The sequence below is a fragment of the Podarcis pityusensis genome (genome assembly GCF_964106645.2).
Source record: "Podarcis pityusensis genome assembly, chromosome: 2".
NCBI classification, from domain to species: domain Eukaryota; kingdom Metazoa; phylum Chordata; class Lepidosauria; order Squamata; family Lacertidae; genus Podarcis; species Podarcis pityusensis.
Genome location: NC_138029.1, coordinates 50,532,186 through 50,552,668, shown reverse-complemented (window position 1 = coordinate 50,552,668; position 20,483 = coordinate 50,532,186). Strand labels below are relative to the sequence as shown.

The 20,483-nt window shown below is 41.9% G+C and overlaps 1 protein-coding gene across 12 annotated transcripts in view; it reads right to left on the bottom strand.

The window, feature by feature from the left end:
* Positions 1-5,554: 5,554 nt before the first annotated feature.
* Positions 5,555-20,483, bottom strand: part of KCNIP1 (potassium voltage-gated channel interacting protein 1) — a 598,834-nt gene continuing 583,905 nt past the window's right edge. For all 12 annotated transcript variants that reach the window (XM_080995312.1, XM_080995311.1, XM_080995314.1 and 9 more), the window contains 6 exons: positions 13,610-13,679; positions 12,796-12,866; positions 11,859-11,966; positions 9,685-9,789; positions 9,409-9,471; positions 5,555-5,865 (listed from right to left, as the gene is read on the bottom strand). In XM_080995312.1, the coding sequence (XP_080851438.1) occupies positions 5,818-5,865; positions 9,409-9,471; positions 9,685-9,789; positions 11,859-11,966; positions 12,796-12,866; positions 13,610-13,679 (465 nt within the window). In that variant the 3' untranslated portion in view covers positions 5,555-5,817. The remainder of the gene's footprint in view (positions 5,866-9,408; positions 9,472-9,684; positions 9,790-11,858; positions 11,967-12,795; positions 12,867-13,609; positions 13,680-20,483) is intronic.

Genomic DNA, 20,483 nt, shown 5'->3' with positions numbered 1-20,483 from the left:
GCATCCTGGCGCCACATTTGCTAAAGACGGCCCTGATTCTGAGGAAACATGCATAGCATTGTGCTCCAAGTAGCCTAATAATGTCATGCGCTCTCACAAACCTTAGTCTACTTTATCAAATGCTTAAAGTGGACTCAGAAGGTGGTAAGCACAATTAACACAAGTTTTAATTTATATTGTGTGTGTGTGGTGGGTGTAGACTTAGCTGAACTACTATTGTTTACAGATCTAGACTTATTTTATCATTCAATCAGTATAATTTTCAAATTTGGGGGATTGCAGTACCACTAATTTGGGTGGTAGGTGAGGATCCATGGAGGGAGGTGCTGAAGTAGGTAGAGTCAGTCTCCCAGAAGCAGTTTTAAGAGGAAAACTAAGATGTCCTCTTAGTTCTTTCAAAAATGTCACAGTTGAATTAGTGCCTCAATCCTCAGACTTTTACACACAAAGAGAGAGAGAGAGCTGTGCAAGCTGGTGCTGTGCATTTATCGGCTTGTGAAATGGCTGCCAACTAGCTGGGGTGCTTCATAGGTACAGTAAGTTTAGAAGTAGGTCTTGGGGCAAAAGTAGATTTTTAATAATAATAATAATAAATTTTTATTTATATCCCGCCCTCCCCAGCCGAAGCTGGGCACAGGGCGGCTAACAACAATCAAAATAATCCAACATTCTAAAAACATTCATTATAAAATTAATTAAAATCAAATTGATGGCAACTATTAAGCAAAATTCTGTGCAGATTGCCAGAGGAGGGGGTCAGGCTGCGCCCTGACCAAAGGCCTGGTGGAACAGCTCTGTCTTGCAGGCCCTGCAGAAAGATGTCAGGTCCCGCAGGGCCCTTGTCTCTTGTGACAGAGCGTTCCACCAGATTGGAGCCGCGGCCGAGAAAGCCCTGGCTCTAGTTGAGGCCAGCCTAACCTCTCTGTGGCCTGGGATCTTCAGGATGTTTTTATTTGCAGACCGTAAATTTCTCTGTGGGACATACCAGGAGAGGCGGTCCCATAGGTACGAGGGTCCCAGGCCGTATAGGGCTTTAAAGGTTAAAACCAGCACCTTAAACCTGATCCTGTACTCCACCGGGAGCCAGTGCAGCTGGTATAGTACCGGATGAATATGATCTCGCAGCGAAGACCCCATAAGGAGTCTCGCCGCGGCATTCTGCACCCGCTGGAGTTTCTGGGTCAGTCTCAAGGGCAGCCCCACATAGAGCGAGTTACAATAATCCAGTCTGGAGGTGACCGTTGCGTGGATCACAGTGGCTAGGTCAGGGCGAGAGAGATAAGGAGCCAACTGCTTAGCTTGGCGGAGATGAAAAAATGCCGCCTTTGTTATAGCTGTAATCTGTGCCTCCATAGAGAGGGAGGTATCGAAGATTACACCCGAACTCTTAATGGACGATGCTGGCACTAATTGCACCCCCGCAAGAGATGGGAGTTGCCCCCTCAATCCCATATCGCCCCGTCCCAGCCAGAGGACCTCTGTCTTCGAAGGATTTAACTTCAACCGACTCCCACGTAAGCATCCAGCCACAGCTTCCAGACATCTGGTCAGTGTGTCTGGGGCCGAGTCAGGATGGCCATCCATCAACAGATAGAGTTGGGTGTCATCGGCATACTGATGGCAACCCAGCCCAAAACTCCGGACAAGCTGGGTGAGGGGGCGCATAAAGATGTTAAAAAGCATCGAGGAGAGAATCGCACCCTGAGGCACTCCACACACCAAGGAGTGGCGCGATGACAATTCCCCCCCAAGCGCCACCCTCTGTCCCCGACCAGAGAGAAACGAGCGCAGCCATTGAAGGACTGGGCCCTGGATCCCCACGTTGGCATCTACCATGGTCCTAAGGAAAGCCCTTTTTCTGAAGCTGAAATTGGCTTTGCGAGAAAATCCCCCATTCAAAACATTTGAAGAAAACCTGCTATAAAAAGATGTTATATGATATTTTGGTAATTCGTACACCCCATTTTAGAATAGGGAACTAGGGAACTGGACTAGAGAAGGGATGGAAACATGGTTCTCCAGATACTGTTGGATTCCAACTTCTATCAGTCCTGGCCAGGATGGCTAACAGTCAGGAATTATGGGAGCTGCAGTCCAACAACATCTGGGATGACCACATGGTCTCCATCCTGGGAGAAGAGGCTCAGGAGATTTACTTTATCCTGCAACAATAATAAATAATAATTAAAGCAGAAGTTGAGTTTTCCCCATATTCCAAACCTACAGTCTCTTCCACATCATAAAATGGAAAACACTATGAGTCACTCCCAACTAGTGGAGAGTAGGCAAATCAGTCAGTGTTTCATGCATAGTTCTTTTTTAAAAATGAAAAAAAAAAGTTTAGTTGACAAGGAAGATAAAGCAAGGGGACTGGTTGCCAGGATTTTAGCTTGTAAAAAAGGCCCTGTCCTTTTTGAGGGGAACCAGCACCACATTGCACACATTGAACTAGGGATGCTACAGGCCTCTGTACATACTGCACATTTACAGGGATCAGGGTTTGGAATACAAACCACTGGATCTTTTAAGGAATGAGGAGCAAGGACTGAAAAGCAACAGAGGCTTAAGAAGGAACAATCAGGTAATGGAGAGTCAGTGGAGGCTGGGTATTCCAAACCAGTTTGTCAAGGTTTAAAGGACAGTATCTTATTGTGAACAAACCTGTCACATCACAAATCCAGTTACACTAGCTATATTGATTTCTATATAAGTTTAGGCGTTACAGTTAATGTGATTTATAAAATATAAAACTATGGGTGTCATATTTAAAATATATTTGATTGCCAACAACATGTAATCTGTTTGTAAAAAATATCTGTAACACTTTCCTGGAAATCTGATGGTCAGTGTGTGTGCAGTGTAACCCAATACATTCCTGCCCTTCCTTATTTCTTCTGTCCACAGCCAGTAATTTGTCTAGGCTACAAACTTTCCTAGGCCTTGCGGCAAATCAGGACACATGGAACTTGCAGGCAGCCAAACAAGGTCCTGGCACTAATCTCTAAATTTACTAATTTAGTAATTATTTAAAACATGCATCTTATTTTTCTAGCATGGGGACTTAAATGAAGAACTAGCTCTTGTATAATGACGGAGATTAATTTTCTGTTATTTCTTTCAGTACTGACTACCCAGCTAGGGTTATACATGATAGCAAACAGTTGGATCCTATCCCAAGCAAAATATCCTCATGTTCTAGAGTGTATTCCTGTTGTACTAAATGTACTGGCAGGAGCTCTTTGGGCTTGCACAGGCAGTGACTGCAACTTCCTACCAAACCAAATGGTTACAGTTGTGTGGAGAAACTGTTCTCACCCCAGTCCAGGTAAAGTTAGCCATGACTAAGTGATACTGAAGGCAAATGGGGCTTAAATCTTAACCAGGTTTACTTGGAAGTAAGGTCCAATGGTCTCAACAGAATTTACTTCCAAGCAAGTTGTTCAGGATTGTCACCTTAGGCTGCAATCCTAAACACGTTATATCAGACTAAACTCCACTGGAACTCAATGGGCTTACTCCCAAGAAAATATACATATGATTGTGCCTTACACCACACAGATAACTTTAGCTGGATTTGGGACATGTAATATGAATGGTGTGTATAATTGGAAATACTGTAAAATCTTGAAATAGTCACCATAAAATTTTACTTTACAACTATTGTCATTTTCTTCCAATAGAAGTTTCAGATTACCCCCCCCCCAAAAAAAACTCCCCACCCCCACTAAAAGTAGAAGCTTTGAACAAAACCATTAAATTGGTTTAAAATACTTCAAAATCCCCCTGCTCTTTATCTTGCTCTTAAACAACCTCATTGTTTTGCAAGCTAGTGCTCCCAGCCTCAGTGAAATCAGTGTGTGCTTCATATTGGCTCAGGACTCCAGCTACTTTAAATGGTCAAATGGTGCATGTTTTAGTGCACACAGAGCATCGTGCTTGCTTTTGTGCTTGAAAACTCTAGGCACATTACACAGGGAAACTGTGCATGATCTCAGTTCATTTCAGTGGGGCTGAGTGGGGCCTGAGTGGTGGGTAGAGACTACTTGGTGGGCTGTTAGCATTCCCTGTTAAATCGGTACGGTGCAAAACAATGTCCAGCACTGTCTGCTGATCCCACATTTCACTGCAGTGTGCACTAGGGAGAATGAATGTGAAAAAACTTATGACTTTTAATATTCCAGCCCTTTAAATGCTATGGAAGCTTTGGCCTTGGACTGTGCACCTTTCAAACCGATGAAAGCAATGGGGGAAACTTATCAAAGCTCAGTATATTTTGTAGAATATGCTTCAGATTTTGCCTGCAAAAGTAAACTCTGCTTTTATCTGATTCTCTCGACTCAGATGAACAATGAGGAATTTCAATCACTTGTATGCACAATGAGAAACTTCACTGGAGTCAGTCAAAGTGACGGCAGGGGACACAAGTATGAGTTTTTGAGAACAGAAGGGAAGTTAGTTATGAGTTGGGCATGTCAAGACAATCAGCTGCAAGCCCGCCTCAACTGCATTCTTGGCATTGTGAAATAATCCTTCAGATCTCAGTCCAGAGGCAGTAGAGCACAAAACAATCCATATATGGGATTGTAGTACAATGGGAGTGGGCAGTTATAGAAGTGGCATTGCTGGTACAATTCCCATGCTGGATAATTTGTGTCCTATTGCGTGGGGAGGAGGAGGGCTCACATAACAACTGGCAGTTCCAAGGCAAATACGTGTCCGTGCACACACCTTTGAAATTCACCTTCTTCCCACATCACCAAGTTCATCTGAAACAGCTTTCCCTAACCCAGTGCCCACCAGATATTTTGGACGACAACACTCATCAGCCTCCACCAGCATAGCTGATTTGGAGTCCTACCTTGTGGCAAAGTGGGAAGACTTCCTATGGAGGTGTTGGTGGTAAAACTTGACAAGAGGCTTCCCCAAGCTTTGTCTTAGGAAGAGTCAGTTCCAGCTCTCAGCGACTCCCCTCTTTGCAGGCAGAGCATTGGTGTTAGAGTTGCTATATCAAATGGCTATGTGGTGAGGATGGAGTTGCATCACTTTTTATTATTGATAGCATGGACACCAGGAAACAGCCAACTGCTGAAAGCCCTCCAGCTTACAACAGCTTTGCCAGTGGGGGAAATAAATCATTTGCCTAGCAGCAGTCTGTTGCCTTTTTAAGTTCTGGGTAAATGCAGTATCTGTCTCTGAACAGGAAGCATTTCCTTTGCTTTTGTTGACTACAAACTGATCATCTAGACAGGACCTAAATTAATCTTGCTGGCCATTTACCATGTTAGATTTGTGTCCATTTGCAAAACTAGCATGAGTTTTTCTAGCGCATATCTCACTGTCAAAGCAAAATATAAGCACAACTGTTTGTCCTGTGATGATACAAAAAGAGTCTCTGCTTACAACAGATGTATAGCAAGCTATTGATGCTGTGGTACCATATGCAATCCAGCTTGCTAGAGCAAAAGCAGCAGAACTTTTGTGATTAGCTAACAGAAACTTGAATATTGTTTTAATCATTTAAACTTCAATAATTCATTAAACTTTAAGCAGCAGGTCTCTCTGGTCAGGTTTTATTAGCATGCTTCCAAATGAAATAAATTCTAATCAGTGTCTCTTGAGGGAGGCGAGATGGAGTTTGTTGCATTCAGAGACACAGCTCAGTTTGCGATGGCATATAAAATCCTTGCACGCTGAGTATGTCCAAGTAGTAAAAAGCTTTCATCAAAAAAGGTGGCAGGGAGAAAAATCTTGACTCATTTTCTTCAGGGTCTCATTACATATAAAGTCTCAGATTCCTATGCTGTTCTTCAGCTGCTGTTACATGACATTTTCAAAAAGCTGTAAGGATCTCATGATATTGTCATCCTGAAAGCAATGAGAAAATAAACCATGCATATTTATATTGCATACACAAACAGCTCTGCCAGGCCTGGAGGACCGGTAGAGATGGCTTTCCCCCCGAAGATCCATAAATAAACCTTAAGTTGACTATGGACGAGTCCATGTTGTGGCCTGCAAGCAGCAATGGAACAAGGCAGTAAGCCTTGAGGTTGCACAATTATCCCAAATTTGCATAGAATCTAAAGTGTCAACTGGATCCTAGTCATTTAAATCATCATTTGCAATTAATCAAGTTCATTTCATCAAACTATAAGCTAAATGCCATTTCCCATTTCATATACTTACTGTAAATATATATGAATCAGTTTGTTGAACTAAAATCTATGTATAGACCTGCGCCATTGCTTGACTTGAAGTTGCTGCCTTTACATTTAAATATATATTATATACCAGGGTGAGGAACTTCAAGTTGGGGGGGGGGAGCAAATATGGCCCTCCAGCCCTCCCTGTATGATCTTCAGGATTCTCTCCAGCCAACACCTCCCCTTAGGCCACACAACTGTTTACACACCACTGCAGTTCTTTGGCTTGGATGGAATGTTCCTTTGAACTGTAATAGAGCCCCTTGCTTGCCTGGGTGGAGAGAGATGGGACTGTGGAATACCATTCTGGTGACTTGGGAATGCCTCTCCACCCCAACGATTCAACTGAAGTTTAGGTCAGAGCGAGCGAGCGAGCGAGCAAGAGGTAACAAAAATGGAAATGGCCTTGTACTGTAAATGCATAGTTACCGTATTTTTTGTCCCATAGGACGCTCCGTCCCATAGGACGCACCTAGTTTTTTGGGGGGGAAATAAAGGAAATCTTTTTTCCCTTTATTTCCCCCCCAAAACCAGGTTGAGGAACAGCGGTATGGCGGCGCTGCGCCTCCCGGCTGTCCCCCGAGCTTGTGGGGCTGGCCGATGTCTGCCTGGCGCGCTGGGCAGTCTGGGCGGCAGACTGCTATCCGCAGCATGGGGATCCCTGCGGGAACTCCCGCAGGGCTCCCGACGCTGCGGATGTCTGCCCGGCGCGAGGGGCACTCTGCTTAAAGTGCCCCACGTGCCGGGCGGCAGGCTGCTATCCGCAGCGTGGGGAGCCCTGCGGGAACTCCCACAGGGCTCCCCACGCTGCGGATGTCTGCCCGGCGCGCTGGGCGGTCGGCTTCAGGGCGCCCCACGCGCTGGGTGACAGGCTGCTATCCGCAGCCTAGGGAGCCCTGCGGGAACTCCCGCGGGCTCCCCAGGCTTGCTGATAGCTTCTTGAAGCCTGGAGAGCGAGAGGGGTCGGTGCGCACCGACCCCTCTCGCTCTCCAAGCTTCAGCGAAAGCCTGTATTCGTCCCATAGGACGCACACAAGATTTCCCCTTCATTTTTGGAGGGGAAAAAGTGCGTCCTATAGGGCGAAAAATACAGTAAGTCCCTGGAAAATAATAGAAACATGTTTAAATGAGTGCAAATATACCAGTGTCTATGGCCAAAACTAAATTCCATATGAAATAGCTCTGAATGCTATGCATTTTCTCCTATTTTATACATGTTTTTATGCAAACTTGCATATCTCCCAGTGCTATATACTGCCAGCCGTCTGTTGTTGTTGTTTTTTTCCATTCAAGGCCCTGCTTCTGGACTGTGATACACTATAAACAACTTGGGCTGCAATGCAGACGCAAATGCCAGCATGAGAACTTTGCTTTGACCTGTGAGAGACTTCATTAGTACATAAAGAGTCAATTAGGATTGACTGCTCTCATTCCCTTTCCAAGATGAGGTACCTTCTCTCCTACTGAAGACTTATTAATTAATAAGCATATTATTATGCCATATTATTCCAAATGACATTAACCTACTGTGACCATGGTGATCCAAATATGCATATCCAATTAATATAGTAATATAAAATAGAATCCACAAGCAAACTAACTGCAGAGTATGGAGTGGGTCTCAGTGGCTCTCTAGAGTTTTAGGCAGTGGACATTCTCTGGTCTACCTGGAAATGCCGGGGATTGAACTAGGGACCTTTTGCATGCAAAGCAGATGCTGTACCACTGAGATATGGCCCTCCTATAGTTTACCTTCCCTGTGGCACTTCCCATTACATCTATGTGTAATGTTGAATTAAAGAACAGGGGAGCAGGGGAGCAATCAATATTCCACTAAAGTCAATTAGTTTCAGTGGAGCTGGATGGTATTCCAGATGTCTAATTTTAATCCTCTTTCTTAAAGCCATGTGTTCATTTATTTCACGTTTATCTTGAGCTTACAAAAATACTTATATTTTCAAAATTTCAGAGACATGAGAACCACATAAGCTACTTTTTCTAGTTCACCCCCCAGTTTGCACAAATACAATCTTTAGTACAGAAGATATCTAGGCAGCTGCCACTAGTTCCAACTTATACCTATTTTAAAACCATTTTGGGGTCAAACACTGGGGTTCCGATTGATTTGCTGTACTTTGCATGAGTAGCTTCCGTACAGAACAGTTCAAAATCCATAGCAACCTCTTTACTAGCACAAATCAAAATGTCACAGTGTGTGTGAACAAGCCTTCAGGTTCTACATAATTCTTCACTGAGCAAAGAATTCAGTGAAGTGCAGGTTGGGTAAAGCCTGGTGTCAAAAGCCATAAATGCTTGAGATAGATTGTTAAAAGGAAACAGTTACAGACTCAGTTAGATTAGGATCTCATGAGTGCTGTGCAGGTTTCAGGTTACACTTTGGGCTTTCTAGGCATGGGACAAGCTAATTGTGGATGAGCCCTCAGGAATGCTGAGGCAATTCCACTCACACCATTTCCATTTTTGAGAGTATAAGGTATCATGCCTTGTTTTGCATTGGAACCTTCCACCAACTTTTAGTTTTGCCATGGTTGCAGTCTTTTCTTCATATAGAAACTAAAATGCAGCAGCTACTGCTTTCAGGAATCATCTGGAAATTGTGATTTCAGATGAGCAGAGAGATGGAAATTTGGGGAGTTGTTTCTCACTTCTAGGTTAGTAAATATATAGCTATAGCTATAGCTATCTCAATCTCTACCTGTATATCATCCTAACACATGGAGAATGTGTGCAATAAGTGAAGGTCTACAGAATGGGTAAGAGAGCCTTGCTACTCTTAGTGTGAAATAATAAATACACCCACAAGGGGATAAATCCCACTAGACCTTTTTCTAAGTATGCATAAGATTGTACTCTCAGTTGCACAGACAGTTGAGAACATGACTTGGACATATCCGGATAATACAGATATATGGCGTTCTCTGTGCACATGTACACATCCCTTTATCTCCAAACTGCAACTGTATGTGCAGCCCCATTGTATGCAATATGTGCACTGTGTCTTCCCTGTTCTTTCTACCAGTGGTGAAGTGCAGCAAAGAATCCTGAACTTCATAAGGAAGTTCAGCCATAATGGCCCAATCAAAACCTGATGTCCTGGAGCTCTCAGCTTTTGGGTGAAGTGAAATCTGAGCTTTCTGGCATGAGACAATCTCTTGGTTAGCTTTACTATGAAAGGAAGTCTTACCTCCTGACATGACTCAATAAACTCATCCAGAGTAACGACACCATCCTTATTTTTATCCATTTTCTGCAATACAGAAAAATACAAACTCTTTGAGTTCATAGCACTACTGCATTTACAAAGTGCAGTATAATATAGCATTGATAGGATTCATATACATCTATGTGGTTTTGCAGATTTAAACAGATTCCACTGTCCAGACACAAAATGACTGAAAATATAGTAGGTATGAGTTCAAACATAAGGGAGATATATGTGCACTAACAAATGGAAATTTACCTGGAAAAAAACTTCAACGTGCTGCCTTGGAGCGTCATCTTTCAGCACTGGGTAGGTGTATTTGCCCATCATATCATAAATTGCCTTTACTATATCCATCATTTCCTGGAATTGTGACAATCAAAGCACAAGGGAGACATCAAACAGGGCTCTGGCAATGAGTTGACTCACTAACATTTCTAGTATTAACCTTCAACAAAGAGAATGCAGCTAGTTTGTGGGCATCACCCTTATTCTGTGTTTTCTTTGAAAGCCCACACACAAAGGAATAGTGTTGCTGTGCTTTAGATCTAAATACCTATGAATATAACATATTCTGAAATCTAAAATACACAGAGTTTTCCACTCCTTAACCACCCTCAAGGAAAAAATTATGCTTGGTAGCTATGCATTCTATGGATTTTTATTATTATTATTAACCTGGGAGCAAATTTGCTCTGCAAATGCCATCTGGTAGACCTGGTGAATATATCTGAGAGTTTCAATAGCTTTAAAAAAGTAGTTTCCATTTGTGGACCTCTGTATAAAGTGAAATTAGGCTAATGAACACCCCTCTCCCTGACTGCTTATCTATCTATCTATCTATCTATCTATCTCTGCAGTTTCTTGTATACACACATTACTTTTTAATGACTGTAAAGTGTGCTTTTCCACCAGTCTTTTCTAATGTAATACTAAAGACAAGCTGGCTTAATTTACCAAATTATCTTCATGCATTTTACCATTGGCTACTGTGGTGGCCATGACTGTGTACCTCCTTGAATCCGATTGTAACTGAAATAAAAATAAAAATGGTCTGGTAGACCTTATAAACTTAGTTGCTCTATAAGGTGCTACTGGACCATTTGGTTTTTTGGTTTTTTTTTTGACTGTGTCAGACCAACATGACTACCTACCTGAATCTGATTGTAATTGTTTGTTTCTATTGTTTAAATAGAGATGGCTAGATAATCTCTTGAATAGTTCGATTTGAATGCAGTATATTACATACATTAAGCAAGAATCTACACTAGCATTTGAGCAGAGGGGTCTGGTTTTGACTGATTTTGTAAAGGAAACACAATTTTCTAGGCTGCTCTTGCAGATTGCTGATGTCTCATTCACCACCATGATCAAATTCGACTAAGGTATCTGGCTTCTTTGATGTATGTAGCAAGCCTTATGAACCTTAGACTGTTCCATTTCAAAGAAACACAAACACTTCCTGGCACAGCTTGTGGCTCAAAAGAGATAATTAGTTCATGTAATTTGTTGAACATATTGAGGGAGGTTGTTGCCATGAAATCGGCAAAGTCGTTAAGGACTAAAATGGCCAAGTTGGCATATGGTGTTCCATGTGCTGTTAATTTATCTGTGAGACTCATTATTACTGTGGCCACAAATGTGTTGTGAACTTGTTCCCTGCTTTCATCTTCTTCCAAGGAAACTGGTTGGCGAGATCTAAGTCAGACATTTTGTTCTCTCAAAGTCTTGTCTCTGGCACGGTATGTCCAGCAATTGCATTACTTCCTGTTTTCTTATTCCTCCTGTTAGTTTGCTAATGTCATATAGATGTGTTCTCTTTGAGATTCACCCAAAATTAAAGTGCTTCAGTTTTACCTAGAGAGTTATATATTATAATTGAATTTGTTGTAACTCCTGGGGTCTAGGGTGAGGGTCCAGGTAGATTTTTAAAAAAATAATAAAATCATAGAAAATACCTATTATTTAACATGTATCAAAAGCCAACTCATAATTATTTTTTCCTTTAAATAAGATGTATGAGTGTGAGTTGGCTTTGGCACATGCTGACCTGGGCTGGGGTGTTTTCAGTCTGTCGTGCCAAGGTTGAATTACTGTATTTTTTGCTCTATAAGGCTCACTTTTTCCCTCCTAAAAAGTAAGGGGAAATGTGTGTGCGTCTTATGGAGCGAATGCAGGCTGTGCAGCTATCCCAGAAGCCAGAACAGCAAGAGGAATTGCTGCTTTCACTGCGCAGCGATCCCTCTTGCTGTTCTGGCTTCTGAGATTCAGAATATTTTTTTTCTTGTTTTCCTCCTCCAAAAACAGTCTTGTGGTCTGGTGCGTCTTATAGAGCGAAAAATACGTATGTTTTAAGATGAGCAGCTGAACAGCATTTTCCAACCCTCCATTTTCATTTCCTTTAAAAAGCTGAATAGGTGCCACTGACTCACCTCCTTGTTTATATAGCCATCTTTATTTATGTCATACAGATTAAATGTCCATCGTAGCTTTTCGTGAACTGTTCCTCTCAACAGAATGGATAGTGCCATCACAAAATCCTTTTGACAGAAAAATACAAATATATTTTAATTGGGGCAGAAAGTTTTCTCCAAGTCTCTGTATAGAAGTGTGTGTCTTATAATATGTTGCCTTATTATAACATTCCCTTCTCTGCAATAACATTTATTTATACCATTAACCACCCCTTCATTAATCCTAAGGATACAGCGATGTGACTTGATGATTCTGCCTACCAGCCAAGTCTCAGTGCCTAGTTCCATACCTCCCCCATACATTCTAATCATTTTTCTTATCTTCATTCCAGGGAAGAGTTTTGTTCCAAAGTGGACTCTTCTCAGCACCTGTCCGCTTTCCCCCAACAATATGTTTAAAAGTTGTCCTGCTACCTTTTTATTTTAAGCACCAACAGTCTGGTTTCATTCTGGTTCAAGTGGAGTCTGTCCTTTTTGCATAGGCCCAGCTTATCCCAGATTTCCCCCAGTGCTTAACAAATCCAAAACCTGCTACCTGACACTGTCTCATCAACACATTGAAACTACAAATTTGTGATAGAGAAAGCTACCTTCTAGGTTCTGGCTTTCAACATGCTACCTAGCAACCTAAATTTTGCTTCCAGGATCTTTCAACCATATTACCCCATATCTTTGGTGCCAACCTTTTCACTTCCATGGGGCTTGCATGGGGATGGGCTGTATCAAGAATGAGAAGACAACATGTACTGGATCAATTTCTGTTGGTTACATTAAGTACAAGCTGCCAGGCCTACAACACTTTTCTTCAGAGACAAGGAAAAGAAAAGGTTTGGAAACTATGATGTCCGGTAAGATGATAGACAATAATAATCAGAACAAACTATTATTCTGTTACCTCAAATTTCACAGATCCATTCTGTGCTGTATCAAATGCATTAAAGAGATAATGGGCATACATACTAGCATCTGAAATAAAACACAGTAAGAGGATGTATTGTTAAAGAAATTTAAATAAGCATATGTACAGCTGAGCTGAATGTTCTCCTGGTTAATTTTTCAACTTGAAAGTAGTGATTTGAGAGGGGACACACCCAACCTCTTAAATCCTACCTTTCTCATACCTGCTCACTACTGTTCACAGCCTCTTCTCCCTTTGCTGCTGCTTCTGCTATCTTTCCCACACACACTATTTCATTATTTCCCACGTAATGCCAGCCAGTTAGAGATCAGATATCTAGCCAGATTTGGCTCTTTGTTTATGTTTCAGTCACTAAACAGAATATGAAGCCAATTTGAGAGAGAGAAAAATGTTTCCAATGCATATGGCTGACCATAGCCAATCAAGGCTCACAAAACTATTCACAAACCCTTTACAACTATCCTCTCCAAAATCACTGAGATAGACACTTCTGATTCTAATTAAATTATTTTTATAAGCATATGCAAACTGCAGTCATACATGCAAGTATTCTGACATTATCCAAAATGATATGCAAAATTATACAACAATCATATCATGAGCATTTTAAAATCACATGCGGAGTCAGTTTTGGTTCAATACTTTAATGTACTGGAGGTGCCTGTCAGCCCTGCATTCCAACCCCTCTATAGGGAGATCAGTTTTCTTAAGCTGATGTGCATCATTTTTGTGTGACTCATCATTTCTGAAATTTGAGCTACACTTCATAGATGGAATGCTCTCCACTCACCCCCATGTGGGAAAAACTGTGCATAGATCTGTTTGAACGTCTCTTCATTAACAGCTCCACTAGGACATTCCTGTTGGAGAGAAAAAATGAGTAAAAAACAGTTAAGATTTCATTTGCAATTCTGCCTGTTCCCAGACACAGCATTCATATCCTTATACTGTACCTCTGTGCACGTTCTGTACAGGATGTATGCTAGCACCCAAGCAATCTCTTGTGGTACTTTCAATCAGTCCTGTCCCCTGCCTTCTATCAATAAGCAATGACTTTTGTGGTTACCAGACACTAAAAAATTAAGTGGAAGGGGGTTCATTACATAATTCACTCTACTGCACATATCTGGAGCAGATGAAAATATCTGGAGATTTTCATCTGGAGAAGATGAAAAAAATTAATTTGTCCATGAAACACAAGATTGTAGAGACTGCTGTGAGTTTGACCCCCCCCCCTCAGGCAACAAACTTCAATTTGATTTCCATCAAATGAAAACTTCAAGAATCAAGGCAAGTTGGGCTGTCTGACTATACCAGGGGTAGCCAGTGCAGTTCTCTCCAGATATTGTCAGACAACTCTGAGAACAGGACTCTGGACTAGATTAATTTTTTTACATTCTTATGTTAACTCCCGTCAACTCCTTTCAGCATGGCAAATGGTCAAGGATGATGGGAGTGGCTGTCCAACAACATCTGGAGTGCATTACATTGGCTACTCCTGGAATGTACATTTTGATGTCTCCCAAATTACCTCCATGCCTCTGTTAACAGGATTCTGGGTGCAGTCAACAGGTGGTTACTGTTACCTGTATGCTCTTCTACTGGCTGCTAGAACAAAAATGCTGAACTAGGTGGGACTTGGTCTGATTTAGCAAAGTGACTTGCTTTTTCTTCTCTTATTGGTGTGCCAATATTAATTATGACCCAGTTTATTCACTTCTCTAGATGGAATGCTAGGGAGAATGCTGTATGGCTGGGCTTTCAGTGCCATAATGCAATTAGTCTCACTGACTCAGGATAAAGTACCACATATACGTGCCAGAATTGACCACTGATTCAATGTTATTGTTAGGTTACCGTACTTTAGATGTGGATTCAATGGTCTTACAAGGATCCACCTCATTAGATGGTAATGCATAGTACTGCACTTTAAACTGAGGTAAGCCAGCCCTGCTTACACTTCTGCTTATTCTGCTGAGTGGGCCTGGGCTTCTGCCCCAAAGTCCTGCCCTAACCAACAGTACCGCCAATGAAACCTGAATATTTTCGTTTATCATTTCTCTTTGCATTTCTTTTATGCTATCCTTATTCCATTGCTACTACATCCAGGTGGATGAGCTCTAATGCAGTCAAAGAAAACTTTTATTATAAGCCTGAATATCTAGGGAGCAGCATTCAAAAGCAGCATTTTATCTTTCAGATATTTAAATATCTTTAGGGCAAAAGATGCTTAAATAGAAGGGAATGAAAAGAATGAATGAGAATTAAAGTTAATCCCTCACTTGGAGGCACCACAAGTGCTGACAATAACAATAGTAAAAATTGAAGCGCTGAGGAGTGAAAGAGAGCTTTTGAACAAGCAGACAATGAGCCCAATCCCACTAAAGCTAAGCACCATTAAGTCCCATTGGTTTTCCTGGGAGACTTAAGGGCACACTTAACCAGAATAAATCCAACAAATACTTTTCAGAACAGAAACAGGAGAGAATATTTATTTTGTGACATCACTGGTTCATCATATATGAACCAACATATAAAAATAAAGGAACTTAGCCATTCAGAATCTGGGGTGAAATTAAACCCCAATATTAGCCATATAGATCCACCCACATATGCAGAGTTGGAGGGAGAGGTTTGACATACAGACAACACAGGGGCTGATCCTGATCTAGCATGATGGATATGGAGACAATCATTTGCCTCAATTGCAGGCCTGGTCAGAATCGGGTCACTTACACCTCCCCCATCCACAAGGATAGAGGCTTCCACATTGGCCACACCCCCCCAAAAGCTTTCAGTTAATTATGGAACTCTGTCCCATGTGTTTGTCCCTCAGATACAGGAAAAAAGAATGTCAGTATTGATAGCAAAATCAGAAGTAATTCAGTCGGACTCAGCCCTAGATAAGTGAGTACAGGGCTGCAGCCTAAGTGACCCAGTCATCTTTCCTTTGTATTGATAGCCCAGAAACCGTGTGTGTGTGCATGTGCCATTATGGAACAAAGATAGATGCTGATCTGTTATCTTGTCACAGTCTGCAGCTTGAAGTTGTTCTACCATGTTCTAATTAATATTCTCACTTGTTACGATAATATTAATTAGATCTGGTTAATTGATTAATTAAATTAATGAGATCTGGCTCCTCCCAGATTTTGCTGGTTCAGCAGACTTTATAGGAATATTTGCCACTAGAGGCCCTACCGCAGCGGTAGCCAATGTGGCACCCTCCACACGTTTTGGACTTGTACTTCCATCAGCCCCAGGCCACCTGGACAAAGACCAGGGATGTTGGAAATGTAGGACAGGTTTCAACTAACTAGCCCCACTAGCAGAAGCCCATGAAAGAACTTCTGCTAGTGCAACAGGGCTTTCTTCTATCTGCTCCCAGCAGCAGCAGCAGCAGCAGCCGAAATTGACTGGGGTTGGTAGTGTCAGGAGATTCCCCAGAAAGAGGAGAGGTGGTATTGTTCCATATCCCAAGCTAAAAATTGCCATAGCACTATGTTGAATTTATCCCATAGTCCACAACATTCCTGATATGATAGTATCACTGTCATGCATGCACAACTAAAATGTTTGATGTTCTCCCTACATCATTTTTAAAATCATTTTTTATAGTTCACTATGATCTCTGGCAATATTTTGAACAAAACCTTCTGGAACAGTATAAAAAGGCAATCTGGCCATTGATCATCTAGTTTCAGCTTTCTGTGACTGGACTGCTTTCAGATGCATCTGCTAATTCCAATTCATTTGTACCTAAAATGATCACACTTTTGTCTCATAAGACCCAATAATGCTCAAGAGACCTCATTAGTAGGGGAGAATAACTTAATATGGCTGACTTGCCAGGCTTATTTCTTGTGAAACAAAGCAGGTATGCCCCTTAGTTTGATTTATACTGGAGGCTGCATAGCTATTTAAGACTTGCTTATGAAGACTTTGATGAATCTTCTGTCTGGTTAACACACAATGCATTAATATAACTTTTTTAAAAAGTGTATACACAAAAAATAATTAGGGTATTCCAGTACTCTTCCATTCAAAAAATAAATAAATCCTTAAATAAGAGACACGGGGGAATGATTAATGGACTTCAATGTCTGTACACTAATGCGCAAAGCATGGGAAATAAACAAGATGAGCTTGAGCTCTTGGTACAGCAAACTAAATATGACATAATAGGCATCACTGAAACCTGGTGGGATAAGTCCCACGATTGGAATGTAATAATGGGGGGATACAATCTATTTCAGAGAAACAGACCAGACAAGAAAGGAGGAGGAGTGGCATTATATGTCAGGGATGTGTATACCTGTGAAGAGATCCAAGATTTAGAACCTCAAAGCCAAAGTGAGAGCATTTGGGTCAAAATTAAGGGAGAGAAGAATAACAGTGACCTCATTGTGGGAGTTTACTATAGATCCCCAAGCCAAACGGAGGACATAGATGATGCCTTCCTGGAACAGATGGCCAAGCATGCAAAAGGAAGGGAGATAGTAGTAATGGGGGACTTCAATTACCCGGATATTTGTTGGATGTCAAACTCAGCCAAGAGCATAAGGTCAAACAGATTCCTCACTGGCCTTGCAGACAACTTCATTGTCCAGAAAGGGGGAGAAGCAACAAGAGGAACAGCCATTTTAGATCTGGTCCTAACCAATGTTGATGACCTGGTTAGTGGGGTAGAAGTGGAAGGATCATTAGGCGCGAGTGATCATGCTCTTCTGAAGTTTACTATACAGCGGAAAGGAGCAGCCAAGCATACTAGGACTCAATTTCTTGACTTTAAGAAAGCCGACTTCATAAAACTTAGGGAAGTGCTGGGTGAGATCCCATGGACAGTAATACTAAAAGGAAAGGGAGTTCATGATGGCTGGGAGTTTGTTAAGAGGGAGATAGTAAAAGCACAACTTCAGGCAATACCAATGAGACGGAAACATGGAAGGTGCCTAAAGAAGCCAGGGTGGCTATCTAAAGAACTTTTAACTGAGTTAAGATTAAAAAAGGATGTGTACAAAAAATGGAAAGGGGGGGATGTGTAGGCCAGCACGTGTAGACACAAAGTCAGAAAAGCTAAAGCACAGAATGAACTCAGGCTTGCTAGAGAGGTTAAAAGCAACAAAAAAGGCTTTTATGGGTATGTTCGTAGCAAAAGGAAGAACAAAGAAACAGTGGGGTCACTCAGAGGAGAAGATGGTGAAATGCAAACAGGGGACACAGAAAGGGCTGAACTCCTCAATGCCTTCTTTGCCTCAGTCTTCTCTGATAAAGAAAACAATGCCCGACCTGAAGAATTTGGAGCAAATGATTCAGCAAAGGAAACACAGCCCAGAATAACTAAGGAGATAGTACAAGAATACTTGGCTAGTTTAGATGTATTCAAGTCTCCAGGGCCAGATGAACTGCATCCAAGAGTATTAAAAGAACTGGCAGATGTGATCTCAGAGCCACTGGCAGTCATCTTTGAGAATTCCTGGAGAACAGGCGAAGTCCCGGCAGACTGGAAGAGGGCAAATGTTGTCCCTATTTTCAAAAAGGGGAAAAGAGAGGACCCAAATAATTACCGCCCAGTCAGTCTGACATCAATACCAGGGAAGATTCTGGAGCAGATCATTAAGCAAACAGTCTGTGAGCACCTAGAAAGGAATGCTGTGATCACCAATAGTCAGCATGGATTTCTGAAAAATAAGTCATGTCAGACTAACCTGATCTCGTTTTTTGACAGAATTACAAGCCTGGTAGATGAAGGGAATGCAGTGGATGTAGCCTACCTTGATTTCAACAAGGCATTTGACAAGGTGCCCCATGATATTCTTGTAAAGAAGCTGGTAAAATGCGGTCTTGACTATGCTACCACTCAGTGGATTTGTAACTGGATGACTGTCCGAACCCAAAGGGTGCTCATCAATGGTTCCTCTTCATCCTGGAGAAGAGTGACTAGTGGGGTGCCACAGGGTTCTGTCTTGGGCCCGGTCTTATTCAACATCTTTATCAACGACTTGGATGATGGACTCAAGGGCATCCTGATCAAATTTGCAGATGACACCAAACTGGGAGGGGTGGCTAACACCCCAGAGGACAGGATCACACTTCAAAACGACCTTGACAGATTAGAGAACTGGGCCAAAACAAACAAGATGAATTTTAACAGGGAGAAATGTAAAGTATCGCACTTGGGCAAAAAAAATGAGAGGCACAAATACAAGATGGGTGACACCTGGCTTGAGAGCAGTACATGTGAAAAGGATCTAGGAGTCTTGGTTGACCACAAACTTGACATGAGCCAACAGTGTGACGCGGCAGCTAAAAAAGCCAATGCAATTCTGGGCTGCATCAATAGGAGTATAGCATCTAGATCAAGGGAAGTAATAGTGCCACTGTATTCTGCTCTGGTCAGACCTCACCTGGAGTACTGTGTCCAGTTCTGGGCACCACAGTTCAAGAAGGACACTGACAAACTGGAACGTGTCCAGAGGAGGGCAACCAAAATGGTCAAAGGCCTGGAAACGATGCCTTATGAGGAACGGCTAAGGGAGCTGGGCATGTTTAGCCTGGAGAAGAGGAGGTTAAGGGGTGATATGATAGCCATGTTCAAATATATAAAAGGATGTCACATAGAGGAGGGAGAAAGGTTGTTTTCTGCTGCTCCAGAGAAGCGGACACGGAGCAATGGATCCAAACTACAAGAAAGAAGATTCCACCTAAACATTAGGAAGAACTTCCTGACAGTAAGAGCTGTTCGACAGTGGAATTTGCTGCCAAGGAGTGTGGTGGAGTCTCCTTCTTTGGAGGTCTCAAGCAGAGGCTTGACAACCATATGTCAGGAGTGCTCTGATGGTGTTTCCTGCTTGGCAGGGGGTTGGACTCGATGGCCCTTGTGGTCTCTTCCAACTCTATGATTCTATTCTATTCTATTCTATTCTATTCTATTCTATTCTATTCTATTCTATTCCATTCCATTCCATTCTATTCATTCCATAGTTTAAGCATTCACAGAATTGGGATATCAAAGCTTATAATGAAAACATGTCCCTTTATTTTGCCTTTTATTGTGAAATAACTAATGGCTACTGGATACCTCCCATTTATTTCAATGGACTCAACAACTTGAAGCCAGTTCCTCTTACCAATTCACTCTTACCTATGCCTGCTTCAAACGCAGTAGTATTTACTTGGAAATTGCCATTCTTTGTTGTTCATGCACTTTGTACAAGGGATCGACATGAGAAGTGTGGAGGAAGAAGTGGCCTGGTTCGCACACAATGCAAAATCATGGTTTATTAAACTAAGGTTTATTAACTTTAGTTTAGCACTATGTGTGAGCCCTGCCTAGAACGTAATTATGCTTTATTTGCTACCAACCATGACCAAAAGCTATGGTTTGTTATTTGCTCACAAGTCTTAGTTTTTTTAAAACTATGTATTGGCATTTTTTTGAAAACCCAGACCAAGGGTTTGTTTTGTCTTAGTCATTATTGGTTTGACACCCTGTCCCAGATGCTGATAACCCTGTGTGTAACCCTTTATCAAGAAATTGTATTGCAAGAGAATAAAAAAATGAAAGACTTGCATACTCTCCTCTTAATGTGCTTATTCTCTCTTTCACCAGTTTCGATTTTTGGAGTGGAGCCTGTTCTCTGGCCTCAGCAATTAGTGTTTTC